Source organism: Capsella rubella, unplaced genomic scaffold (assembly GCF_000375325.1).
Source record: "Capsella rubella cultivar Monte Gargano unplaced genomic scaffold, Caprub1_0 scaffold_6, whole genome shotgun sequence".
NCBI lineage: Eukaryota > Viridiplantae > Streptophyta > Magnoliopsida > Brassicales > Brassicaceae > Capsella > Capsella rubella.
In genome coordinates, this window is record NW_006238918.1 from 7,221,586 (window position 1) to 7,247,541 (window position 25,956).

Below are 25,956 nucleotides of genomic sequence, written 5' to 3' on the forward strand. Positions count from 1 at the left end.
TAAATCTTGTTTGTTAACTTCACAAAACAATAGAGACTAAAACCTGGAAAATGACGTGGAAAATGTATTTGACAAAAGTTTAAATAATATAATTATTTTTGTGGGATATCTAGTTGGGGAAAAGGTAGCCAATCAAAATGAAAAGAAAAAGTGTAAACAGGCTCCCTCATCAATCCACGTCGTCTATTATATTGAAAATTATACTATGGATAAGAAAAAGATAAAAGGAAAATAACGTGACTTAAAACGAGCCACACGATGGAGTATGGCGGAAGAAGCATCGACCGAGTAATTGAGACGGGTCAAGTTGCAGAAGCTGCTGCTATGACTCATAGCTCGAGCCCCTCTTCTCTGCATTGTCGCCGGGAGTTCACATTACTTATCGGAATATTAATTCTCCTTTGATAAGCCAACTCTTGTTGGGAAGGCTGCATGCGATTTCAACTCTAGTTGCCTCCTTTTCTCCGGATACTCCGGCCAATTCGCAGGTGTGTATCTCCTGAAGCTCCGTTGTGCTTTTCCATCTTTCGCTTCCTTCGATCGAAACAGTTAATCTGGTGGATTTGGCCCCTTGTAACGTGTACAGAATCAAACGTGTACGAGGACGGTGATTGAGTTTTGCTGCTAACTTCGGAATTTATATTTTAGTTGTATACGCATTGCATAAGACTTTATTGGTCAGTGTAGGATTTTGGATGTGCGTGCACATACGCGTATACATGAACTATATATGCATATCAACGTCGTGACTCTGGGGATTTGGGCGTAACATGAACGAAAATGAAGGGTTTGAAATTCAGGGCAAAGAGTTTTGCTGCTTGTTTTGTCATCCATCTTGTGGATGTCAGCTGATTTTTTTTTTTCTTTTTGTTACGTTCTGTCTTCATCAAATTGTGTGTTATTTTCTTTATAGTTTCTGTAAATGAAGAAAATCAAGATTACATTTTCTAGTATATTATTTAGAGGAGATTCTAACATCAAGATTACATTTTCTAGTAACAGCTTGTGGAGATCACGAGGTGTACTTTGAATGATGAGTGAGCCAAAGGTCAGGCGTTGGGTTGGCAAGTATGAGGTTGGAAGAACCATTGGTCAATGTACTTTTGCAAAAGTGAGGTCTGCTCAAGATTCTGAGACAGGAGAACCTGTGGCTCTCATGATCCTTGATAAAGAGAAAGTTCTCAAGCATAAGATGGTTAATCAAGTAATTCACTTTTCTAATCTGAATCCTGTTTTTTCATGTCTCCTCTCTTGTCCAGTGATATGCCTGTTTATATTTCTTGGAAGTCAAATGTAGTTTCTTAAAGAGAGATTTACTAATAGATCTGTCTTCAATCCGGAAGTATGATATGGATCTTTCCTACTTTTTTTTCAGATAAAAAGAGATATTTCTACTATGAAGTTGATAAACCATCCAAATGTAGTTCAGCTTTATGAGGTCTATCTCAATGCCCCGAACTTTTCTCTGTGTGTCTCACTTTTCCTTTGATTAGCCAGGAATTAAAAGCTCTTTGGTATCAAAGCAAATCTGTGGAAAGCTAACTTTTAAGGAAATGATTGGCATACATTGTCCAGATTTTGGCGAGCAAGGCTAAGATGTACATTATCCTAGAGTTCATCAGTGGTGGAAAGCTTTTTGAAAAAATTGTGAGTGTTCCCTCTTCCTCCCCAAGGGCCTTAACTTATGTCTGATATATCCTTTAGTCTAAGAATCATGCATTATATGCTTCATACTCAGCTTAGAAGTTCCTATATATTACAGGTGAAAATATATTAATTTTGGTTTTTAACCAATGCATTAAATTTGAACTTGTGAAGAAAAATGATGGGCACATGAATGAAGACGAAGCACGGAGATACTTTCAGCAGCTTATCAACGCAGTTGATTACTGCCACAGCAGGGGTGTGTACCACAGAGACTTAAAGGTACAAGAAACGTTTTTGGTAACCCTTCGGCCCAAATTAGCAGTGTGGTTTTCTAATAAGTGCAGCTTATTGTTGCCTAAATGTTGCCTTCTTTACTTCTCTCAATGTAGCCAGAAAATTTGCTTCTCGATGCTCAAGGAAATCTGAAAGTCTCTGATTTTGGATTGAGTGCTTTGTCCCAACAAGTCGGGGTAACCACTGAATTTGATTTTGTTTAAGCATCATTTGGTTTACCTGAGATCCTACGAATCTGTCCCTGTCTTATTCTAATGAGTGTAGAAGTTCTGAATATTTCTTACCTGAAGTTCAGTAATGATGTTTTTAAATATTCAATAAAATCCTTAACACTGATCATTCTAGATTCTCAGCTTATCAAAATTGCTTGGTTTTGGCAGGGTAATGGCCTTCGTCACATTGCATGTGGAATTCCAAACTATGCTGCTCCTGAGGTATGCTTCGTATGTGGCTTGTTATGCAGTTCCTGCTCCATGTTTCTGAATTCTGATAGCTTCCTTGTTACTTTGTCCCAAGGTTCTTAATGATCAGGATTATGATGGGGCAAAGGCAGACTTGTGGTCCTGTGGAGTTATACTCTTTGTGCTACTTGCTGGTTACTTGCCTTTCGAGGATTCTAGTCTCACGACGCTGTACAAAAAGGTAAACTTTTGGTTATATTTTCAGGCTTCTTCCTCACGCGTTATCTGTGATTCATGTTTTTGTGTTGCATTTTTTCTCCTTTTTCAGATCTCATCAGCTGAATTCAGGTTTCCTACTTGGCCCTCCTCTGGTGCTAAGAATTTGATCATCCGAATCTTGGATCCAAACCCTATAACTGTAAGATACTTCCATCTAAATGTTTATTACCCTGGAAGATCTATTTGTAGTGTTGGTCTAAAGTGTACATTTAATTGTCTTTGTTTTATTGTTTCTATTCTTGCTGACTATTTCCTATTCTTTCCATTTCATTACCTGAAAAGAGCTACTACAGTTTGTCTAAAATGTTAAAAAGTTTATGACCCTCCTGCAATCGTTAGTCCCATCGATAAGCGCATGTCATATTCATTCGATGATTCAAAGCAGATATTTATCTGTGTCCTGCATGTAGAGCTAATTGACAGTGTTTTAACATGCCAGCGTATCACAATTCCAGAGATTTTGGAAGATGCGTGGTTCAAGAAAGATTACAAGCCAGCTGTGTTTGATGAGAAGAAAGAAGCAAATTTGGCTGATGTGGAAGCTGTTTTTCAAGATTCTGAAGTGAGTCATTTATTTATCCTGAGATCTGGTGGATGATTGAGTTGAAAAGGTTAGATCACCTAGGTTACGTTCTTGTTTAGGTTTAGAGTGCTCTTACCACTTACAGGGGGAGTCTTTTTATGTGGAAAGTAGAGAACCTGATTGATCAACAATATCAAATGTCTTTAATACTGACCCCAATTTCAGTTTACGATTGCGCTAAAAAAATACTAGATCCACTAGGCAATGATAATTATAATATTATTGCTTGGTTGAATATAACAGAAGCTTGAGTAATTGAGATAACTTATGTCTTTGCTTCACAGGATGGGAGAGTGCAATTGAGGTCATTTCCTTGTGTGATATGTTCAGGTGGTACTACTTGCGGCGATGTTCGTTCAAGGACCAAACTGATGAACGGGTTGATAGAACGAGGGAGACCGCAAGAGGCACATTCCATTTTCAACACTCTTATTGAGGAAGGCCACAAGCCAAGCATCATCACATACACCACTCTTGTAACTGCATTGACACGTCAAAAGCACTTCCATTCTCTCCTCTCCCTCATCTCTAAAGTCGAGAAAAATGGCCTCAAACCCGACACCATTCTCTTCAACGCCATCATCAACGCATCATCCGAGTCTGGAAATCTCGATCAAGCAATGAAGATCTTTGAAAAAATGAAGGAAAGTGGATGTAAACCCACAACCAGTACATTTAATACTCTCATTAAAGGATATGGAAAAATTGGTAAGCTAGAGGAATCTTCAAGACTCCTGGAATTGATGTTACGGGATGAGATGCTCCAACCAAATGACAGAACATGTAACATACTTGTACAAGCTTGGTGTAACCAGAGGAAGATTGAAGAAGCATGGAACATTGTATATAAGATGCAATCTTATGGGGTAAAACCTGATGTCGTAACATTTAACACATTGGCAAGAGCATATGCGCGGATCGGGGAAACATGTACAGCTGAGGATATGATCATACCAAGGATGTTACACAACAAAGTTAAACCAAATGTACGTACCTGTGGAACCATTGTGAATGGCTACTGTGAAGAAGGCAAGATGGAAGAAGCTTTGAGGTTTTTCTATAGATTGAAAGAACTTGGAGTTCATCCAAATCTCTTTGTTTTTAACTCTCTAATTAAAGGCTTCCTTGACATCAACGACATGGACGGAGTTGGCGAGGTGAACTTTATAGTTTATAAGCTGTTCAATAATTTTGTTTACATCCATTTTTTTTCTTAAAAAGGGTCATGTTAACATGATAGGTGGTGGATCTGATGGAAGAATTAGGGGTAAAACCTGATGTGGTAACATTTAGCACTCTAATGAATGCATGGAGCTCTGTAGGAGATATGAAAAGATGCGAAGAGATCTATAGAGATATGTTGGAAGGAGGAATAGATCCTGACATTCACGCATTTAGTATCCTTGCCAAAGGGTATGCTCGAGCTGGAGAGCCCGAAAAAGCGGAGCAGATCTTGAATCAGATGAGAAAATTTGGTGTCCGCCCAAATGTAGTGATCTACACACAAATCATAAGCGGTTGGTGCAGCGCAGGTGAAATGAAGAAAGCGATGCAGGTATATAACAAAATGTGTAGAATCGTTGGTTTGTCGCCTAACTTGACTACTTACGAGACTCTTATATGGGGATTTGGGGAAGCAAGACAGCCGTGGAAAGCGGAAGAGCTTCTGAAAGACATGGAAGAGAAGAAAGTTGTTCCCACAAGGAAAACTATGCAACTCATAGCAGATGGATGGAAAGCTATTGGTGTCTCTAATACTAGTGATGCAGATACATTGGGCTCTTCTTTCTTAACTTCCTCCAAAATCAATATCCCAAATCATACCGTCTCATCGAGAAGTCCGTCTTTCTTAAAGGGAATGCCTGAAAAACCAAAGCTATGCATCAAGTCTCAGTTTGGTTTGAAACAGAGTGTTTTGGTGGTGTTGTGCAGAGAACCGTTTGGGGAAGCTGGGAGAATTTGCAAATTCATGTAGACATTGTTTTGCTTTATTGATGGAGCTAAATTAAAGGGTAAGAGAAGCTAACCAAGGATTGGTGTCGTGTCGATCGAATTTTTAGATACAAGGAAGCAAACAGTACATTTTTCTGTACAAAAATATTGTTAAAAAAAAGTTAAATGGAAAATACGGTGTTCAACAAGTTAGTGCAAAAAATATTTTTAGAATGTTTTGAGTTTTAATCAATGGTTATTCAGTTGCGTTAGTGCCAAATCAGGAACAAAAATAGTAGAAACTGGAAAGTAAGCACCTCAATCTCCCAAAGAGGAGAGAATATCAACTGTCAAATGGATGAGCATTGAGCAAATATGAGTTCATACTTCAGATAACACTAAGCAACCAAACCAAAACAAAACAAAGCAAACAAATATAAAAAGAGGGGAAAAAGCAAACGAGGTCCTAAAGAACGCCCATAATCCAAGTCATGATGAAACTTCACTGTAGGAAATCATAAATCTCGTTTTTGATAAAATTCTCTCACTTAGCCATCATGACTTTAACGAATTCCTCATAGTTGATCTGACCATCGCCATCAACATCCGCTTCTCGGATCATCTCATCAACTTCCTCATCGGTTAGCTTCTCCCCGAGATTTGTCATCACATGTCGAAGCTCAGCTGCAGATATGAAACCATTCTGGTCTTTATCGAAAACTCTGAATGCTTCCTTCAGCTCTTCCTCTGAATCAGTGTCCTTCATTTTCCTTGCCATCAGGTTCAGGAACTCTGGGAAATCTATGGTCCCGTTCCCGTCTGCATCAACTTCATTGATCATGTCTTGTAGCTCGGCTTCAGTTGGGTTTTGCCCCAGAGATCTCATCACGGTTCCGAGCTCCTTGGTGGTGATGCAACCTGCAACCAGATTTAGATATAAGCATAAGAGACAGACATATATCCACAGCCAGGTCTCAGACAGCAGTTCCAAATACTGTATGATTTAAGATGATCAAATTCAAAAGAACCAATATACTATCATGTCCATATCCCAGATGAAAAAGCATAACAAACAAAAGTCACTGCATTTCTTATTTCAACTGATGAAGAACTGGAAACCAAAAGAGAATATGGTCTTAGTTGACAATGTTTAACATAGACAGCTCATTCATGCACACTAGAAATCAACACTCTTCCCAAGTCTTCCTAAAGTGATAATGAAGGTTAATATTGCGTATTAATCCCATCTTTCCTTATGTGTAGTTTACTAGCAAACCTAGACTGTGTATTAAAAGACACAACATGCTTATCCAGATCTCTTTAAATGGTATCAAAGCTAGGTTTAAAACCCTAGCCACTTCGTTTCATAGCTCACATCTCACCAAGCAAAAGCCAAAACTGCTCAAGTTGCTAACAATGAAGCAATACAACATAAATTTGCAAGTTCTTTCACAATCAGAGTTTTTGCATAATCAAACTCCAAATGAAACTAGAGAGTATAGAACCGGTAAGATCCAATACGAGACTGGCCTGATTGTTCCTAATTCATATCTACGATTAGCACTGACTAGTGAACTACGGGAAATGAACCAAATCAACCCAAAAAAACACACGAAGCGATCGAGCGAGCGTACAAGCAAACAAACACCGCGTAAGTCATGAATCATTATCGAACACGCAAAAAACTCACGAAGTCAAATGAAACAAACACGAATTGTACATGAGAATGAAGATCATAACTCGCTAAACAAATTCCAGAACGGAGGAAACATCGGGAAATTACACACACACATAGATCTGTGAAAATAAGAACATACCATCACCATCCTTATCGAAGAGGCTAAAAGCTTCCTTGAACTCTGAGATCTGGTCATCGGTGAGCTGATCCGCCATTCTTCTTCCACCTTTTTTTTCAGAACTCCGAGAAATTTTTTGCTAATGATTTATCTGCCTTGTCTAATTCTACAAGAGCTTTATAAAAGAGTCAGCCCAACATAGATATGGTTGGGCCTCTTCAAGATCAAATGACGCAGATTTTGGGTAATAATTAAAAATGAAAATTTTATCCATAAATTATTTGTATTCATGAAATTTTTATCTATAATTGATATTTTTTCATAATTATATATGTATTTGTTACTATGGTACACTAAAGCAAAATGGTTGTAGATGTAAATATCTATCAAGTCAATCCAATAAAATATGTGTTGTCATTTTTTAATACCTTGCAAATAATTTTAGAAGGGAGAATATTAGATACACATGCTAATATTTAATATATTTTTCAAAACATATTTTATAGAAGATTTTACATTAGAGTATCTCAATTAACTTGTGACACTTATTATTTTTTAGAAAACATTGAATCATAAAAGGGTTGAATTATGTTGATAGTAAAGGATATTGTAAAGTTTGGATTGTTGTTGGAAAACATGTAATTATATTTTAGTAATATATATATATATATATAAGATTTATGAGAAGAACAAACAATTTATTAGGTAAGGTCTCTTTCTAGTCAAAATATCAGTACTTAAATCTTTTTGTCATTAAACTAATTAACTAAAATAAAAAAATAATTTGACCAAAAAGACCATAATTTTACTTCTTAAGAAAAAAATAAGACCTAACAAAGGAAAGGAATAACGTATTGTCCCAGACGAAAAAGAAAGTGTCCATTATATTTAGCCCCCACACGAAATTAAAATTGTTTTTGTTTGTCTCTACACAATTTTTTTTTGCAATTATACAAATCATCGGTATCGTATCTCTCTCTGTCTCTCGTTATTTCCACCGTCCTCTTCCTCCTCCTTTGCATCTCTATCTCTTCTTTGTATCTCCTCCTCCTCCTCCTTAGATTATTGAACTCTTCTGAGTATTCCGCAAAGGCTACACTTGCCTGCTCACTTTTTCTCTCCGGTCAATTTTGCAGGTTTGTTCCGAGATTCTCAAATATTTTTTTTCGCTTCGATGAGCGATTCGGTGTCATGGAGTGTTTAAATCACTTGTTACGCTTTGAATTTTGAGTGTAAAATATGAATAATCTGTGTCTGATGATGCGGATGATGAGGGATGACGAGTTCGTTAACTTACTCGTGAATCTCGCTTCAATTGTATACATACGAGAATTTAAATGTTTAAATAATAAGATGAATTACCTAAGTCGTGATTCTGGGTTTTTAGTTTTTTTTTTTTTTTTTTTTTTTAAATTGGAGCATGAAAAATATGAACGATCGAAAGTTCCGCTGCTAGATTTATCACCATTTCAGCTGTTTTTGCGGCTTTCTCTTTATTGAATTTTGTGTCATATGACGGTTACTTTGTCTTTTTTAGTTTCTGTGAATTGTTTCTCTTCTGTTAAATGCTTTTACATGGAATTTTTTTTTTGTATATAGAGCTTACATTTTCCAGAAAGAGCTTTCGAAGATCAAGGAGTGATGAATCGTCCCAAGGTCCAGCGTCGTGTTGGAAAGTACGAGGTCGGGAAAACGCTTGGACAAGGAACTTTCGCCAAAGTCAGGTGTGCTGTTGATACTGAGACTGGAGAACGCGTGGCTCTCAAGATCCTTGATAAAGAGAAGGTTCTCAAGCATAAGATGGCTGAACAGGTTACTCTCATTCCTAATTACCACATTTACCGGTGTTTTTCGGAAATTAATCCATAACTATGACCTGAATCTTCCCTCGTTTTGCTTTCCTTCCAGATAAGGAGAGAAATTTCTACTATGAAGTTGATAAACCATCCTAATGTAGTGCGGCTGTATGAGGTCTATCTCCATTCCCCACCACTTTGCTCAATGTGTCTCTATTTCCCTTTGTATTGCTTATGAGTCTTCGTAAGTATACGTTGGAAGCTGACTTTTGAGGAAATAATTGTTACCGTTCCAGGTTTTGGCAAGCAAGACAAAGATTTATATTGTCCTAGAGTTCGTCACTGGTGGAGAGCTTTTTGACAAAATTGTGAGTGTTCCTTAATCCCTCCCAGAGGATTTATAATATGTACCTGATCTATCTTTGGGTGTTTGATTCATGTATGCTAAGCTCCAGTGAAGCTTGTTAGATGTTCCTGTATTATACAACTGAAAAGGTTCTCTTATCTCTGATGTAAATTTAACCTTTGCATTATGCATGCGTGAACTTGTGAAGGTACATGATGGGCGCTTGAAAGAAGAGAACGCACGGAAGTACTTTCAGCAGCTTATCAATGCTGTTGATTACTGCCATAGCAGGGGAGTGTACCACAGGGACTTAAAGGTACCAGATTTTTTGTTAGATCTTGGTTCCAAATTTGCAGTATGTTTTTTTTAAGTGCATCAAATTGATGCCTACAATTTGTCTTGTTTTTCTCTAATTGCAGCCGGAAAACTTGCTTCTCGATGCTCATGGAAATCTGAAAGTCTCTGATTTTGGATTGAGTGCCTTGTCCCGACAAGTCAGAGTAACCACTCAATTTTTTTTCTTCGTAGTATCCTTTTGTTTACCATAATTCCTACTGATTTGTCTTGTTTCAGCAATGTTATGTTTTATTGTATATTTTTACATATATCTAAAGCTCTGTAGCACTAATGGTGCTAGATTCTCCGCTTATGAAACTTATTTGGCTTTGGCAGGGTGATGGTCTTCTTCACACTGCATGCGGGACTCCAAACTACGCTGCTCCTGAGGTATGCTTAGTCATGTGTCTTGTTCATGTGGTTGTTGCACCATGTTCTTATTAGCTTCCTTGTTTCTCATTTCTCAAGGTTCTTAATGATCAAGGCTATGACGGGGCAACCGCGGACTTGTGGTCCTGTGGCGTGATACTCTTTGTACTACTTGCTGGCTACTTGCCTTTTGAGGATTCTAATCTCATGACGCTGTATAAAATGGTAAGAAGTGTTGTCATTTGTGTTGATGCTTCTTCCTTCACCATTATCTGTGATTCTATGTTACAATTTTTTTCATTTTTCAGATAATAGCTGGTGAATATCATTGTCCTCCTTGGCTATCTCCTGGTGCTAAGAACCTGATTGTCCGAATCCTGGATCCTAGCCCTGTGACTGTAAGATATTTTAGTATATTAATGCTTGCAAGTTTTTTCTCTATCCTTCTTTTGTTTTCTTCTGTCGAATCCCAGTAATCTCGTCTTGTTTATTCTTAGACACTTAGGCGAGTTAGGGCTTACCAGGGATCTGGGGGAAATTATGCTTGAACGCTATTGGAAAACTTGAGCGAATATTCAGTACAGTGGCATTTTATTGTTTACTTTGGCTATTTTTAGCATTAGGTTTGGAATCAAATGTATAACTATATATAGAATTTAGAGAGCATCAATTTACTTGCGTTTAAGATAGTCACAACTTAAAAGCATAATTATTGACCTGGATAATATCTGTAGTGTTGCCTTGTTGGATTAAACTGTACGTATAACAACTATTAAGGCAGCTGAAGCTCTTGATATATTAAAGTTCTTTTCAGTTTCGTGTTAGATTTTGTGTCATATAAATTAATAATTTTCCATTCTTGCTGAATTTTTCTTCTCAGGATATCTACCTGAAATGAGCCACTGCTGGTATAATACATAGCATGCTTTATGATAGATATTCAATTCGGTGAATATTGTTAGATTGTTTGATTTAGCATCTTAATCATGATATTTTACTGAGGGATTACTATTGTGTTTTCGTATTTTGGGTTTCGGGAGTATCTATATAAAGTTTGCATAATTTAAAGCATCCGAGGATCATCTGAAAGGGTGGAACTAATTTGACTGTGCATTTTACATGACAGCGTATCACAATTTCAGAGGTTCTGGAAGATCCGTGGTTCAAGAAAAATTACAAGCCAGCTGTTTTCGAGGAGAAGGAAGAAGCAAACTTGGATGATGTAGAAGCTGTTTTTAAAGATTCAGAAGTGAGTCATAGTTATTTAGTCTGAGATCTGGAAGATGGCTGACTGTTTGTCCTTATTTTCAAAAGTACTTGAATAAACGTACATAACAGTCTGTGATTTTTGAACAGGAGCATCATGTCAGAGAAAAGAAAGAGGAGCAACCAACTCCTATGAATGCCTTTGAGTTGATATCAATGTCGAGAGCTCTGGATCTTGGGAATTTGTTTGAGGAAGAACAGGTGCGTCCTTTAGACTAAACATGCTTATCTTTTTTAATCCTTGAGCAAGCAGTAGTTTGGTGTGACATGTAAAATATAAATCCAACTTTACTCATGATGACAAAATATAGATAGACAATGTTAAGGTTCAGTTGTCACATTATATTTTCAGTAATGAAGTCTATACGGTTTAACTTGCAGGGATTCAAGCGAGAAACAAGATTTGCAGCTAAAGGTGCTGCTAATGAATTAGTCCAGAAGATTGAAGAAGCATCTAAGCCTCTCGGTTTCGATATTCAAAAGAAAAACTATAAGGTAAACCCATTGTGTGCCTCAGGAAGAAATCCTCAAAACCTCTAATAGAATAATTACTAATTAGAGTAGAAAATATAGGTTCCCTTTGTTGCTTCATTTCCTCGAGGTTTCCTTGTTATGGATATCGAACCAGTCTAATTATCGTGTCACTTCACTGAAATGGTACATTTGTACACAGATGAGACTTGAAAACGTGAATGCCGGAAGGAAGGGAAACCTAAAAGTTGCTACTGAGGTACATGCATGACTGACTCTTTGTTTTATTAAATTAGCATCAAAATTGGCATAGAACAAAAGAAGTGACCTAATCTGTAATGTTTTGTAGATATTTCAAGTATCACCATCACTTCACATGATTGAAGTCCGGAAAACTAAAGGGGATACATTAGAATTTCATAAGGTAATAATAACATGCAACTTTTTGACTCTGCAGTAATGTTTTTTCGAGGACAATGTCTTATTAAATCTGTTCAATCTACTTTGGTTGCAGTTCTACAAGAAGCTGTCGACCTCACTTAACGATGTTGTTTGGAAATCCGGCGAGAGCTCTGGTCTGAGCAAGTAAGGAGAGGACTGATTCAAAATATGTGATAGTTTATCATATCCTGCTTTATCTTTTCTTATTTTCTGGCACATTTTTCTTTCTTTTCTCAAGACTCAATTCTTTTAAAAACATTAGAGACAAAAACCCATGAGATTGACTCTGTACATATCAAAGCATGTGCAGTAATGTTATGGTGTTCATATAATTGCGAACCTTTGTCTCAAACATCTTGTCGAAATTGCTGCTTTTTATGGTTGGGTTCACCTATTCTATGACGTGGCTAATATTATGTAAAATCGTTACAAGTTTTTAACCATGCTTGTACAAAGTAAAAAAAGTAAGCTCAAAACGCATCGTTTTGAAGACTAGTTTAAAAACAAAAAATATAAACGCCGCTGCCGGGGATCGAACCCGGGTCACCCGCGTGACAGGCGGGAATACTTACCACTATACTACAACGACTTTGATGTTCGATCATCGTACTTATTTATATTTATAGCGTAGACAATTGTAGTCTTATATTAGTTTATCCACACCAAGAGGAGTTTCTATGGTTGTCACATTTTTGTGTCCGTTATTAGTTCGTTTATCAATTAAAAAAAATACGAAATTGTCAGTTCTCAGTGTTAGCCTTGGAGCCATGGCTTCGTTATCGACGATAACTCAACCGTCGTTAGTACACATTCCAGGCGAATCCGTCCTCCATCACGTACCAAGCACGTGCTCTTTCCCGTTGAAGCCAACACTCACCACGAAGCGGATTATATGCTCGCCGGCGAGGAACTCCAGTGAGGCTTCGGCGGAGACAGAGACAGAGACCGATGGTGGAACTAGCACCGCCGTGGATGAAGCACCAAAAGTATCTCCATCTTTAATCTCAGCTCTCAACGTTGAACGCGCTCTCCGTGGCCTTCGTAATCCCTTTCTCTCTGTCTCTAGTTTCGATTTTTATAAAAAACATTTTTGGTTTGAACCTTCGATAAGGAAGAGGAGTAGAAAAAACTGATGGTGGTTTGGATTAGAATGCAGCGATAACAGATGTGGATCACTATGGACGCCTTGGGGTTTCAAGAAAATGTTCTTATGATGAGGTCAGTTTCTCTTCATACTATACATACAGAGTAGTTTGTGATCTTCATATCCACAATTTTGGATTATAAGAAATTGTTATTAGATACGAATTGGGAACATTAATCATGAATACAAGAATCATCACGAAGTTTTATTGTTTATGATGATGATCAGGTTAGAACTGGTTACCAAGAAATAGTTAAGAAGCTAAAGGAACAAGGCCTAGCCGAAGAACAACTTAAGACCAAGATGGACCTTGTCAAAGTCAGTTTTCTCTCTCAAACCAACTCCAAATCTTTTAAACCTTTTGACCTTATTGTTTGGAAAAGTAGCGTCCGAATACTTTTTCAGACAATTTTCCCAATGTGAAATGATTTTGGAAAAGTATTTCTTAACGTTACTTGTTAAAATAAATTCCAATGTTGGGAGATTCATGGAGACACATAAAGGAATCTAATTAACGATGAGTTTTAGGAGTCATATACAATCTTGTCGACCGTGGAAGAGAGAAGAATGTACGATTGGAGTCTAGCCAGAAGCGAAAAAGCAGAGAGGTACGTCTGGCCATTTGAGGTTGACATCATGGAACCGTCCACGGAAGAGCCACCTCCTCAGGTACGTATGTACTGGTCGGTTTTGTTTTGGTCACGCTGAGAACCTTATTCATCAAGATGTAGACAAATCAATAGTATCTATTCATTCTTAACAAATAGGTTAGTGGTTAGATATTGAACTTTTGTTAACGTTCGAATAAGAATGAAGTTTAGTTTGCTTCGATTTGGTTCTGATGATAAATATATGGGAGAAATGGATAGGAACCGGAAGACGTAGGACCAACGAGGCTTTTGGGATACTTCATTGGAGCATGGCTTGTCCTTGGTATCGCTCTCTCTGTTGCATTCAATCGTTAGCCAAGAATTATGTTTCTTATATTGTTCTCTTCCTCACTTCAAATTCCATGTATATCTCTACCCGTATAAACACTTACGTGTAAAACCTTACATGATGTTTCATGCTATAACAGTGTAATGTATGTATCCCAATTTCCTCCTAGTGATATGCGTAGACCTAATTAACACCAATTCACCAAATGTGAATTATTGTCCATTTGTTTGTAATATCATTTCATTTTTTTTTTTTTGGTGAAATACATTTTGTGTTGATCACAGATATGGGCAAACATTTACAGATGGGCGTGCCGAGCACTTAAAAAATTTATAATAGGAAAAAATATGAAAGAAAAATATAGAAAAAAAAACCGTACGTGGGAAATGAAGGAGATGAAAATTATATTAAAGAATCTCAAACCGAAGAGAGCGATAAGGTATGGTTCTCAAACAAAACGTCGTCAGGAGTTCAGGATCAAAAAAATTCAATCTATAAATTAATCAACATTGTTTTTTAAATGGTTAAGTTGACGTTAAAGAATGTTTTTAAGTTATTGACTTAATACAATAGTTAATTAATAAGTCAATGAGATGATACAAATAAGAATACCGTCGTACAGTATATTTGGATATAATTATAATTAGCTTATAAGTTATACACGACCTGTTTGACTTGAGAATAAACAAGTGTGATCAAGCTTTTTTAGTTTTTGAAAAGGAAGTAAAGCCAACGGCTTTAGTGACTTCGCAAACATTAATTTTTATTAAACAAAACTATTATCCAATTGTTTAACAACTTAAGTACTGATTATGTGTATCAACAAAGCTTCAAGCAAGACGAGCAGTAACTTATATCCCTTGTTGATTACCTTACGTTGTAACTTGTAACATCCATTGTGAATAATTTCGTTAGGCTTCTTTTTTTTTTTTAAGGTCGTGAATGTTTTTATGATTCACAAACCGTATCATGGTTGATAAAAACTAATGCTTTACTAGATGATTAATACGGTTTCTGGAATACGAATACTTAAAAATCAATTCTGGAATATTCGTAATAGTTAAAATGATAATATCTAGAACTTCAATTTACATATTTTCACATACACCAACAACTAGTTTTATTTTGCTCTTTGTCGATTTCTAAAGAAATAAATACTAAAGTCCGTAGGTATTATTTCTAAGGGTTAATTTGATGTCTGTTAAATTTTACTTTTACGGGACAACAATCCGGAATTACATAATTCAATTCGGGCGAAATTTGAGAATTGTCCTCTTGAAAATGTTTTATATTTTATAAAATGTTGAGTCGGTCGTCACAAACCTTTTTCTATTTTTCCCTTTTAGCACCCAAGTCAGCGAAATTCATAAGATAAAGTTAAATTGCCTGCCCCCACGATTATTGTTAAAGAACAATTAGAATAAACCCACAATTATTGAATGCTGTGAGACTAATGTCGTCAATTCTTTTACGTTTACTTACATCATTATAACGTTTACTTTATGCATGAGAACTTAGAATTAGTAATTGTATAAATAAATAAAAAGTTACGCAATAATTTAAAAACTTTTGTTTTTGATAAAAGAATGGTTTCAAATTTATGGTTTATTACCGGAAACACAATCTATTGTCGCTAATTAAGTCTCATCAACATGTATATATGTTTTTTCTCTTTCGGTGTAATAACATTGGACAATCAGTTTTGCTTCAACTCTTATATTTTAGATATCTAATTATGGTCAACCACTATTAACAAGTAAAATAGTAAGAATAAACGATTATACCATTTACCAACAAGAAAGAGAAGAATAAATGATTCTTTCACATATTTAAAATTTAATTAATGAATCGTCACAAAATCTCATGTTTTTATATATATCAAAGTCAATGAGATAACACTCACTTAAAACATAGTTTAATACATGGGATTAATTTGTATATTTCGTAATAAGTAGATTTGTATATCCACGAATATTCTGATATTTAAAGCAATTTGTTTTATTTACGGATAATAAATTTTTTATCTCTTTCAGTAATTATCCAAAACGAGATTGTGGATCCAAAGAAGCAATGACCAAACGAAGAAACATAGCAACCTTGAACATGGTCAAGTTAAAGATTCATCGTTCAGCTACTGTCTAGACTGTTTAAACAACTTAAGGATTTAATTTGGTATATACTGTATATGGTGATAACGACAAAACGATTCTATAGTGTCGTTTTCTTGAATTTATTAATTAATCTTCTCTTTTTTTTTGGTCAAAATTAATTAATCTTCTTTTAACTAAAGTAAGTAGGTAATTGTTAAGGTTGGAGAAGAAGGATTTCATCAGATTCAGGTGGATGTATATTTCTTCTAGAAGTGAAGAAGTTGTGAACACGATCGTATTTGGATGTTGTGTCTCTTCTCAATAGTAAATTAATTGAGCTATTTGACCCAATTTTTGGAAATGTTCGTTATCCGAATACTTATATTTATATATTTATCAATGTTACGAAAGGTCCAGTTTTGGAACTCTTTTGTTGCATGAATACTCTTATCAACTCTATAATTAAAAAAAAAAAAAAAAAAAAGAGACATTTCGTTGTTATCGCCTTGTCGGTAACATACTGTATAAGCTTCAACTGGTAGAATAATGTTTGGTGGTCATTAGCCAAGATTCACCTGGAACATGTATATCAGTATATATACTTACTCTTACGATTTAATAAAGTAAATATATTCAACTTTACTGTTGTATTGTGCTAATCTTAAATTCATAATTAAACATGAGACTTTCATAAACATTAGATTTGGTTGGTGACATTGCAACTACCGCAGTTGGAAATAAACCGATTTAAAATTATCAATCAAAAGGAGATGAAAAAAGTCAAAGTAAAAAACAGTTACAGTAAGTAATTTTAGAAAGGACGGAAGAAAACAAATGGGAGGTTGTAAACCACCATACAAAGTACAAACAAAGCTGAATTTTGCAACCATTCATAAGTTTAAACATTTTTCAATAATTTATATATATATTTATATTTATAATTCTCTTCATAAACTATACATTATTATACAACAGCTTTTATTATACTAAACATAACGGTTTTTATTGATGAATATAAATAAAGTTGCATTTTTATTGTTTTTTGGTCACCAAATAAAGATACAACTTTAGTTTTTAACAATCATAAAAGCATTCCCAAATTATTTATTAAATTTTTTCACTCTTTGCTTTTTATAGAGTGCCATTTTTCTTTATAGTTTTGCAGTATTATGTAAAATCTCACCTCTCTAACTTACAATTTTTTCACAGTTCTGAATATTTTACCAATCAGATCTATTATTTAACCGTAACTTAAACTTAACTATTGTTTATTTTTGTCAGTTTTTACAGCATCCTTCCTAACCATCAAAACAATTCCTAACCATTACACCGGTTAAATTCAGCTAGTGCATGCTCCTAGTTATTATGGACATGGTGGTAGAAAAAACTCAGCTTCTTCGATCTCTCAAGAAAAGAAAAAAAAAATAGAAAACAAGAAGTACGTCATCTCTCTACAATGCCGTAAGCATACAGACCAACTTCCTTACACAATTAATTCCATAGATTTTTCTGCTTTCTTTTTTATTTTCTATTTTTCTTCTTTTTCGGTACGGGACAGATTTTGAGGATCCTTTAACCATTCTTTTAAGAATGGGGTTGAATCTTTTCTTTTTTCCTCCTTTAGTTAACTCAGTGTTGACAATTTTTTGAGACATTTTTAAAACCCCCCAATATCTTCGTTTATAATAATAATAACACTAATTTTTTGTTTGTTTAAAGACGTTATTAAAAGTAATGCATTTCAACGGCCGAATGAAATTAAAATATTCAATCACAGAAATAAAATGAAAACAAATCCAAAAGCTATAATAACCTCTCTCGGTCGCTATTTATAGCTAAGCCACACAAGCTTCTCTCTCACCACAGACAAACAAAAAAAGGTTTGGTTTCCAAAAGCTAAAAAGCTTCCATCTACATTAGAGTCTCTCATTTAGGCATTTTCACACAATCACACACCAAACCAAAAAAAATGATAGCTTACATAGAACCATACTTCTTGGATAACGACGCCGAGGCTGTCTCCTCCGCCGTCACCTCCTCCGCTATTTCTACTGATGGCTTCTCTGAGTCACTTGATGACATCCAAGGAGAAATCTTGTGCGGTGGCGCTGCCGCCGATATCGCCGCGAGGGATTTCGGCGGCATGAACTGTGTTAAGCCACTTGCCGTGGTGAGACCGGTTGGACCGGAGGATATCGCCGGAGCTGTGAGAGCTGCTCTGAGGTCGGATAGACTCACGGTGGCTGCTCGTGGAAACGGCCATTCAATCAACGGCCAAGCCATGGCGGAAGGAGGGCTCGTCGTCGATATGAGTTCCACGGCTGAGAATCATTTCGAGGTTGGTTTTTCATCCGACGGTGGTGACGCGGCGTTCGTGGACGTCTCCGGAGGGGCAATATGGGAAAATGTGTTGAAACGGTGCGTTTCGGAGTACGGTTTGGCTCCGAGGTCGTGGACTGATTACCTTGGGCTAACGGTGGGTGGGACGTTATCCAATGCCGGCGTTAGTGGACAAGCGTTCCGTTACGGACCACAGACTTCAAATGTAACGGAGCTAGACGTCGTGACGGGAAACGGAGACGTCGTTACTTGCTCGGAGGTTGAGAATTCTGAGCTCTTCTTCTCTGTTCTAGGTGGTCTTGGCCAGTTTGGTATCATCACCAGAGCTAGGGTTTTGCTACAGCCAGCTCCTGATATGGTGATTACTTACAGTATATAAACACAAACTATTTTATATATTTATTTCATAATCTCAACTATAATATATATTTCTATAATCCAATCAAATACTCAATATATATACATATTTTAAATTATATAGGTGAGATGGATAAGAGTAGTATACGCCGAGTTCGACGATTTCACCCGGGACGCCGAGTGGCTAGTGAGTCAGAAGGACGAGTCATCATCGTTCGATTACGTGGAAGGGTTCGTGTTCGTCAACGGTGATGACCCGGTCAACGGATGGCCTACGGTTCCACTACACCCGGATCACTATTTTGACCCGACCAGGCTCCCACAATCATCCGGGTCGGTTCTTTACTGCCTCGAACTCGGTCTTCACTACAGAGACTCCGATTCCAACTCAACCGTCGACAAGGTAAACACACATAACAATTTTCTCAAAAATTCAGGAACCGTTCGATGTTTTTAATGATCAGATCCGACGGTGGTCGAAGCTTCTGATGTTCTAGAAACCTTGTTTGACCGAAATTGACCTTAGATGAAGTGTGAAAGTTGACCGTCGGATCATATCAATGAACCTCTTTTTTTTTTCTTTTCTATAAATCAATAACAGTCATACTACGACACGTAGTTCATATAGGACCGCATTGAGTTTTCTCGACCTTCATGATTACAAAACATAAAATTCAAAAAAATATATATAGAATTAGGAATAAAAAGAAAATATATACTATATGTTAATTAAGGAAATATAATAGGGTGGGAAAGGGAATTATACAGTCTCTTGTCTGACTGCATAATATGAAACTGACGAGACATTGTGTAATGTATCTTCGATTTTGGATTGTCTGACATAAAAATTCTTCTCTCCAATGCCCTTGTCGTAACCACGTTATTACGAAAACGACATTTGTCTCTCTCTCTCTCTCTCTTTTTTTTCTTTCTTTTTTTGCTTTTCTGCTTTTGTTGTCTTTCTCATGAAACCCATATTTATAGATCACTTTGCTGCTTTTGCTACTCAATTATTTAGGCTAACCCGAATACGTGTGGTGTGTCCATTGGTCGTGCGGTATGGGACGTAAAGGGGATGAAATTGTAACTGTAGCATGTAAACGAACATTGGTTGATTTGATTTCAAACGGTCCCGGCTAAAATCTGGCCATCGTTGTATCTTGAATTTACCGAACTACCCCTGACTGATTTTGCAACTTTTTTTGTGTAGAGGGTGGAGAGATTGATCGGACGGCTAAAATTTAACGAAGGATTAAGGTTCGAGGTAGATCTGTCGTACGTTGACTTTCTACTTCGGGTCAAAAGGTCCGAGGAGATAGCGAAGGAGATCGGCACGTGGGAAACGCCGCACCCGTGGCTCAACCTCTTCGTGTCGAAGCGAGACATCGGAGAGTTCAACCGGACGGTGTTCAAAGAACTTGTCAAGAACGGTGTCAATGGACCAATGCTGGTGTACCCACTCTTGCGAAGCAGGTTAATATTACATTCTCTTTCACTCCTTTTTTTTTTTACTGCGACCAATCCTTTTTCTGGAACATTTTTGGTTCGACAAGGCACATATCTACCATACTATAAGAAGATCGGTCTAGTCTTTAGAGTTTTTCCTTTTTCTTTTTGGTATCAGTCCAGTTTGGTTTTTTTTCATGGCACGTGTTTGTCACGTGTGATGATTAGTCGTGCATGCCTAAACTTTAAAAGGTACCACACACAAGTCTTGCGAGAGACGTGTGATCAACAAAAATTGTTGCGGACGTGGCTGCACACGTACGGGTTTTATAAGTAGTACACACACACAAAAAAAAAGTTGGAATGTAGTGAAGTCGTTTAGATATTGTAGGCGAGAGATCAAAATACTAAACTAATACGAGAGATACCACCATATTAGGTATTACGGTTGGGTTGGTGAAGGAGTTGTATTGCAACCGTCGATAAGTTTAACGTCATTTTTAGAAATATGGAGACCACTATGATGATGAACTGACGTAAATTTTTATTTTTCACTTTATCTAAAATAGCTTTTTTCTGTACTTTGCATTTTCACCTAAGGGGTAGTTTCGTATATTTAGATATGTTTTTACTTTATGTGGAAAATGAGATTTGCTGGTACTATCCAACACTAGTTGACGTAAGAAATGAAACCAATCGAGAAAGATTTATTGCAAAAGTGGTGTTGTGATACGAATGATTAATTAATAGTTTGGTCGGATTTTTTTATATAAATAATCAGGTGGGATGAACGGACGTCGGTGGAAGTGCCGGAAGGAGAGATATTTTACATAGTGGCATTGCTTAGGTTTGTGCCGCCGTGTGCAAAAGCATCATCGGTTGAGAAAATGGTAGCTCAAAACCAAGAGATCGTTCATTGGTGTGTGAAGAATGGGATAGATTTCAAATTGTATCTTCCTCATTACAAGTCCCAAGAGGAATGGATTCGCCATTTTGGTAACAGGTGGTCGAGGTTCGTTGATAGGAAAGCTATGTTCGATCCTATGGCTATCCTTTCACCTGGTCAAAAGATTTTCAATAGGTCTCCTTGACCCCCTCCCCCATATTGTTTTCTTTCCTTTTCTTATTTTTTTTTTACTTTTGTATCTTGAGTTTTGTGGTCTTATTGTATTTTTCTTTCTCCCAAGAAAAAAAGAAAAAAATCAACTGTTTTTTTTTATAAAGGTGGCCTATCAGCATATGAGGTCATGTCCATTGTCCAGTTATGTAGAATTCACAACAAGAAAAACGTTCTTATATTGGTTACAAATATCATCTTGAAAATTTTAATTTATCCTTTAATACTCAGTTGACATTAGTAAAAACTAAAAACTCACGTCCAAAAGAAAAGAGACAGAAAGAGACGTTCGAAAATTGGAGTTGTAATAAAGAGTTAGGTTACGTGGAACTCATTGCTGAGATAATTACCATTTTTATTTCATACGTAACTTTTTTTTTTCTTATTATGTTTCTGTTGTATTTCTTAACATTTCACATTTGAATTCTCTTTAAGTATCCCTATATTTCCACGTAGGTTTTTATACTTTAGGATAAGAAATTAGAGAATTGATAGACATTGAAAAGATTGTTTCTTCACATGCTGTCCCAATAATTAATCCAAAATCTATAAATGGATCAACCAAATCAATCATCCACCATCCATATTGGAGCCAGTCCAGTCCATGATACTATTGTGACTACGACGACCCTGTTTTGGATAATTCCTTCTAAATTCTTATGTCCTATATACTATTCGATTTGGACCGTTCAAATAATCTATGCACTTGATGATATTTGACAAACAATTTTTTTTATTAAAGGAAAATATGATAGTATTAAAACTGATTTTTTTTTTCCTTTTTTTTCCAAATTTTATGAATACAATTGTGACATGCCGTAGACTTTCCCAATCAAAGTTCTAATTCATATATTAAGTACTGTTGTAACGTGTATAATTCGGTGATGTTGATACTTGAAAGCGAAATCTAGCAATTTTAAAACTGAACATATAAAGATGTCGACGGCAAGCAATTTAGATGATGTCCATATCAATGCCATGTTGTATATCACGCGAGTGGTATTGCATATGAAAGTGACAGAGAAAAATAACTAATCGGTTTAAAAGAAAACGGAAAGTATGAGATTAATTGATCATATCGGGTCGATTCAAGTTTTGTCAATTAATCTGTATACCATTTTGGTAAGAGATTATTAATTAACGACTAATGTGGTGCAACCACTGTCCCATGAATCATGATTAGATATTCTATACATAATCTAAATAAGAGTTTAATTTTCTCGGATGGTTTGTGAACTATATTAGTTTTGAAAGAAAAGAACAAAAAAAAAAAAAGTGGATCCGTTGATCATCAGGTTTAAGTTTGACTCTTTATTCCATATTACTATCTTTTTTTGTTTTGCCAATTTACAAGAGAAATAAAATTTAAATTGAATAAGATTTGTAGATTTGGGGCATCAGATTCTTCTCTTCTTACCACAAAAGAATCAACGAAAAAGGTTTTGAGCTTCACCAACCTTTTCTACGTATCTTATCAAAAAGATTTATTTATATTTTTTCATTGCTTAATTTTGTTGTTGTTGTTGATAATCATATATAGTTTCGTGTGTTCCTCTTAAGAGATTCTGATTCTTTTGTCTTCTATTTTCCCTTTTCTTTTTGGGAAAAAGCTCACATGCCCATAAAGATAACGTAAAGCTAGTTTGAAGATATCAATTATGAAATGATTTCAATTATTATTTGTTGTATTTGTCTCTATAAAATCAGCTAAAATGAACTTTTCTATGTGTACATTTCAAGATAGTTAATTTTTAAAAATGATTTAGAATCAAATCAAGCATAGATAGATCACTAATATTAGTTTTCCTGATAAGATAACTTCAAAATCGATTTTGGTCTTACATAATATGAAGATAAAAAATGTATATACAAAAGACACATATCGGGTAATTAATTTGGTGAAAGAAGGCAATATTTTAACATCTTTTTGTGATGTAATAACACCCTTTTCTTAATTTTATAGAGAACTACAAATCTCTGTTCAACAAAGAAAGTGCCCTTTTAAATGAAAAAATGTGAAAACTTGTCGCATATAAGTGGATTAATCTTCGGACAAAAAAAACAAGAAAAAGAAAGATTTCAAAGTTTTGGATTCCGAACCAAAATCTACTCGATTTCTCCCCACTCCCAACCAAAAAAACATATAATAATGAGTTATTTTTCTTCTAACAACTTTTCTTTCTTTTTTTTCTTTGCTTTTCTGTTTGTTTCTCTTTCACAAAAGATGAGATTCTAATTTTTATATATTTGTTCACAGCTTTAGATAATGCAATTATAAGATGATGATTTCATTGTAAGAAGCAAAGCATAGAATAAATAAACAAACAATGGGCTAAGAATTCCCCATGCAAGAAGCATTCCTAGTACGTTCTCTGCTAAACGTGCCATGCATGCACGGACGTGTTCTTCAGTTTTTAATTACTATATTTACTGCTTTATGGGGTCACTATAAGCCAAATACGTTCTTACTAGTTTATAGCTTCGTTTTGTATAAATCGAGGAAAGGTACCTTGGATAAACATACGTACTTAATACTATAAACTTTTATACATAATTGGCTTAATTAGTAGGTTATGATTAGTCTAATGTTCTTCTTATACCTAATTTAATATGTAAAAAAACTATTTAATAATATTTGAAGTGTGTTAATTAAAGGTATCTTGAAGACAATTTATGTTTGGGTTAAAATCCTGATACTGTTTTTTTTTTTTGGGAGACCAAATTTCAAACTCGAATTTATAAAATAATGGTTTGGTGAAATAGATCTCTTTATAAAGTTGTCATGACTGATGATTTTTTTTTTCTATCGAGAGAGTTAATTTATGTGGGTTGGGTTTTTATGGAATTACGTTCCGTTCGACACGTGAATGGAGATGCTTTATGCATGTGAATTTTAACTTGCTTTGTAGCGAATGAAATTAATTAACCAAAAAGAATATATATGATTCCCCCATAAAAATGAAAAGAAAGATAAAGTTTTAGTGTCCAAAGAAATGAAAACTTCAAAGAGAGAAAGAAGAAAGTGTAAATGAAAATATTGAAAACTTTAAAGTAAAAAAAGAATAGAGCACAATCGAACAACGATGAGAAGACAATTATCATAAAGATACTTTAGATTTACCTCCTCGGACTTGCCGTTACTATAATTTATGTGATCATCATAGCAACTAGATAAAGAAAATTGATAGATACTAGTTTAAATTCCATAGGTTTCCCAATTTTAAAATCAGTGATGTTTATATCAACTTCAGAAAAAATGGAATTTAAGGTATGAATATTTAAATCACTAATATTTTCTAAATCATATGGCACCTTTTTCATTTTCTAATCAAATATCTAAGGTATGATTATTATCTACTACACTATTCTTTGCCTACATTTTCAACAATATTGGTCCCAACCACCACTAATCTCTTTAAAGTAATTCTACCAAATATATTTTTTAAAGATTGGACAATTTATCGTCTAATTTTTATTATTATTTTGAATATAAAAATATATTTAAATAATTATAAATTTGGTAAGATAAACTAAATTACCCTAGAACTTGAAATATCCCGATAGAATAGTTATTATGGTTTAGACGCTCAACGATAATAATAATGAAATTAATTAAGTTATTGTATAAATTTTATTTTCGAAATACTGCATATATAAAAAAAAATTATTTTTAAAAAAAATAAGTATGTTAGACATGCACTCAAAACTGATAAAAGGTATAATGCTTACAAGATAGTATAATAATATACATAAGTAGATTAAAAATTATCTCAACTCATCTCTACTTTATGAACTCCATCGTTTTTCACCGTTCAACTAATTTATAAACATATTTCTAGTCGTATATGCATTGTTTGATTCGTATAGGTCCATTAAGGCATTAACAAGAGTATTTAATACTTTGCTAATTCCATATCTATTACTCAAAACCTCATAGAAAAATGTTGACTCGTCTTGATTTATCAATACATGTCCTATGTAACGGTAAAATCTATACCCATTGCGATGTCGGTATGGTTGTGTGATTGGTCGTTAACGTTTCAGTTAAGCAATTAAAGAACATGTTAAATACGAAATAGCATATAATATGGAGTCACAAAACTCTCCATCTACAACTTTACTGCCACAAACATACAAAACGAAATAGCATTTGTGTATATATATGTGTTGAATATATAATGGTCCACTAGAAAACGATGTCATATAGAGTTCAATTACAGCTATTCTTTAGGAAGGACCATTCCACATTCAATCTCGATTCACATACTTTTCAGTCTTCGTATCTCTATCTCTCCACAACGACATTACAATGATGTGATGTGATATGCCCAACACGGTATATATGTATATGTATGTACTATGCATAGACAAAAGAGAATATTAACAAAACAGGCACTTTCCAACTTCAATCTTTCGAAGTAGGAACAAAATACAGTAACCTTTGACAACTCAGCAAAAGGCTCCTGTACATGACATTATTGCCCTCCAACATCTTGAGCGGGATGAGGGATGAAGAACTCTGAGTGGATTGCTACCATATTCATGAATGACGATGATCTTGTTGTA

The 25,956-nt window shown here is 35.2% G+C and overlaps 5 protein-coding genes and 1 non-coding gene across 17 annotated transcripts; 4 read left to right on the forward strand and 2 right to left on the reverse strand.

Moving 5' to 3' along the window:
• Window positions 1-249: 249 nt before the first annotated feature.
• On the forward strand, window positions 250-5,345 carry LOC17881696 (pentatricopeptide repeat-containing protein At5g21222). 10 transcript variants are annotated; one of them, XM_023781804.1, is made up of 12 exons: window positions 250-488; window positions 688-1,204; window positions 1,376-1,438; window positions 1,576-1,647; window positions 1,819-1,926; window positions 2,037-2,117; window positions 2,322-2,375; window positions 2,458-2,583; window positions 2,671-2,760; window positions 3,061-3,183; window positions 3,489-4,361; window positions 4,445-5,345. In XM_023781804.1, the coding sequence occupies exons 2-12, from the start codon at window positions 1,031-1,033 to the stop codon at window positions 5,177-5,179; spliced, it is 2,499 nt and encodes an 832-aa protein (XP_023637572.1). In that variant the 5' UTR covers window positions 250-488; window positions 688-1,030; the 3' UTR covers window positions 5,180-5,345. The 10 variants fall into 10 exon arrangements, with proteins under 10 accessions (XP_023637572.1, XP_023637574.1, XP_006286444.1 ...); XM_023781806.1 differs by having other exon boundaries at window positions 997-1,204; XM_006286382.2 differs by having other exon boundaries at window positions 1,003-1,204.
• A 132-nt stretch (window positions 5,346-5,477) lies between these two features.
• LOC17882454 (calmodulin-7) lies at window positions 5,478-7,077 on the reverse strand. The gene is made up of 2 exons (XM_006286539.2): window positions 6,954-7,077; window positions 5,478-6,054 (listed from the first exon to the last, which is right to left on the reverse strand). The coding sequence occupies exons 1-2, from the start codon at window positions 7,027-7,029 to the stop codon at window positions 5,681-5,683; spliced, it is 450 nt and encodes a 149-aa protein (XP_006286601.1). The 5' UTR covers window positions 7,030-7,077; the 3' UTR covers window positions 5,478-5,680.
• Window positions 7,078-7,814: 737 nt separating this feature from the next.
• Window positions 7,815-12,309, forward strand: LOC17882518 (CBL-interacting serine/threonine-protein kinase 26). Of its 3 annotated transcripts, none has more exons than XM_006287707.2 (15): window positions 7,815-8,068; window positions 8,532-8,744; window positions 8,841-8,903; window positions 9,025-9,096; window positions 9,283-9,390; window positions 9,494-9,574; window positions 9,747-9,800; window positions 9,879-10,004; window positions 10,088-10,177; window positions 10,906-11,028; window positions 11,136-11,246; window positions 11,427-11,540; window positions 11,719-11,775; window positions 11,866-11,940; window positions 12,031-12,309. In XM_006287707.2, exons 2-15 carry the CDS (start codon window positions 8,574-8,576, stop codon window positions 12,103-12,105), a joined length of 1,320 nt encoding a protein of 439 aa, XP_006287769.1. In that variant the 5' UTR covers window positions 7,815-8,068; window positions 8,532-8,573; the 3' UTR covers window positions 12,106-12,309. The 3 variants fall into 3 exon arrangements, with proteins under 3 accessions (XP_006287769.1, XP_023637582.1, XP_023637581.1); XM_023781814.1 differs by having other exon boundaries at window positions 9,494-9,568; XM_023781813.1 differs by lacking the exon at window positions 7,815-8,068 and having other exon boundaries at window positions 8,488-8,744.
• Window positions 12,310-12,474: 165 nt separating this feature from the next.
• TRNAD-GUC lies at window positions 12,475-12,546 on the reverse strand. Its single transcript has one exon. It is a non-coding gene; the product is annotated as a tRNA-Asp (tRNA).
• A 102-nt stretch (window positions 12,547-12,648) lies between these two features.
• LOC17884131 (NAD(P)H-quinone oxidoreductase subunit U, chloroplastic) lies at window positions 12,649-14,208 on the forward strand. Its single transcript, XM_006288468.2, has 5 exons — window positions 12,649-12,998; window positions 13,114-13,175; window positions 13,330-13,419; window positions 13,630-13,770; window positions 13,971-14,208. Exons 1-5 carry the CDS (start codon window positions 12,725-12,727, stop codon window positions 14,064-14,066), a joined length of 663 nt encoding a protein of 220 aa, XP_006288530.2. The 5' UTR covers window positions 12,649-12,724; the 3' UTR covers window positions 14,067-14,208.
• Window positions 14,209-17,884: 3,676 nt separating this feature from the next.
• LOC17884533 (cytokinin dehydrogenase 7) lies at window positions 17,885-21,424 on the forward strand. The gene is made up of 4 exons (XM_006287431.2): window positions 17,885-18,828; window positions 18,952-19,230; window positions 20,038-20,300; window positions 21,055-21,424. Exons 1-4 carry the CDS (start codon window positions 18,100-18,102, stop codon window positions 21,362-21,364), a joined length of 1,581 nt encoding a protein of 526 aa, XP_006287493.1. The 5' UTR covers window positions 17,885-18,099; the 3' UTR covers window positions 21,365-21,424.
• Window positions 21,425-25,956: the final 4,532 nt, after the last annotated feature.

Coding starts and splice junctions, on each gene's coding strand:
- LOC17881696 (XM_023781804.1), top strand. CDS start 1,031: ATGATGAGTGAGCCAAAGGTCAGGCGTTGGGTTGGCAAGTATGAGGTT. Junction 1,927..2,036: donor TGTACCACAGAGACTTAAAG/GTACAAGAAACG, acceptor CTCTCAATGTAG/CCAGAAAATTTGCTTCTCGA. Junction 2,376..2,457: donor CAAACTATGCTGCTCCTGAG/GTATGCTTCGTA, acceptor CTTTGTCCCAAG/GTTCTTAATGATCAGGATTA.
- LOC17882454 (XM_006286539.2), bottom strand. CDS start 7,029: ATGGCGGATCAGCTCACCGATGACCAGATCTCAGAGTTCAAGGAAGCT. Junction 6,055..6,953: donor CTTCGATAAGGATGGTGATG/GTATGTTCTTAT, acceptor ATCTGGTTGCAG/GTTGCATCACCACCAAGGAG.
- LOC17882518 (XM_006287707.2), top strand. CDS start 8,574: ATGAATCGTCCCAAGGTCCAGCGTCGTGTTGGAAAGTACGAGGTCGGG. Junction 9,391..9,493: donor TGTACCACAGGGACTTAAAG/GTACCAGATTTT, acceptor CTCTAATTGCAG/CCGGAAAACTTGCTTCTCGA. Junction 9,801..9,878: donor CAAACTACGCTGCTCCTGAG/GTATGCTTAGTC, acceptor TCATTTCTCAAG/GTTCTTAATGATCAAGGCTA.
- LOC17884131 (XM_006288468.2), top strand. CDS start 12,725: ATGGCTTCGTTATCGACGATAACTCAACCGTCGTTAGTACACATTCCA. Junction 12,999..13,113: donor ACGCGCTCTCCGTGGCCTTC/GTAATCCCTTTC, acceptor ATTAGAATGCAG/CGATAACAGATGTGGATCAC. Junction 13,176..13,329: donor GAAAATGTTCTTATGATGAG/GTCAGTTTCTCT, acceptor GATGATGATCAG/GTTAGAACTGGTTACCAAGA.
- LOC17884533 (XM_006287431.2), top strand. CDS start 18,100: ATGATAGCTTACATAGAACCATACTTCTTGGATAACGACGCCGAGGCT. Junction 18,829..18,951: donor TACAGCCAGCTCCTGATATG/GTGATTACTTAC, acceptor TAAATTATATAG/GTGAGATGGATAAGAGTAGT. Junction 19,231..20,037: donor CCAACTCAACCGTCGACAAG/GTAAACACACAT, acceptor TTTTTTGTGTAG/AGGGTGGAGAGATTGATCGG.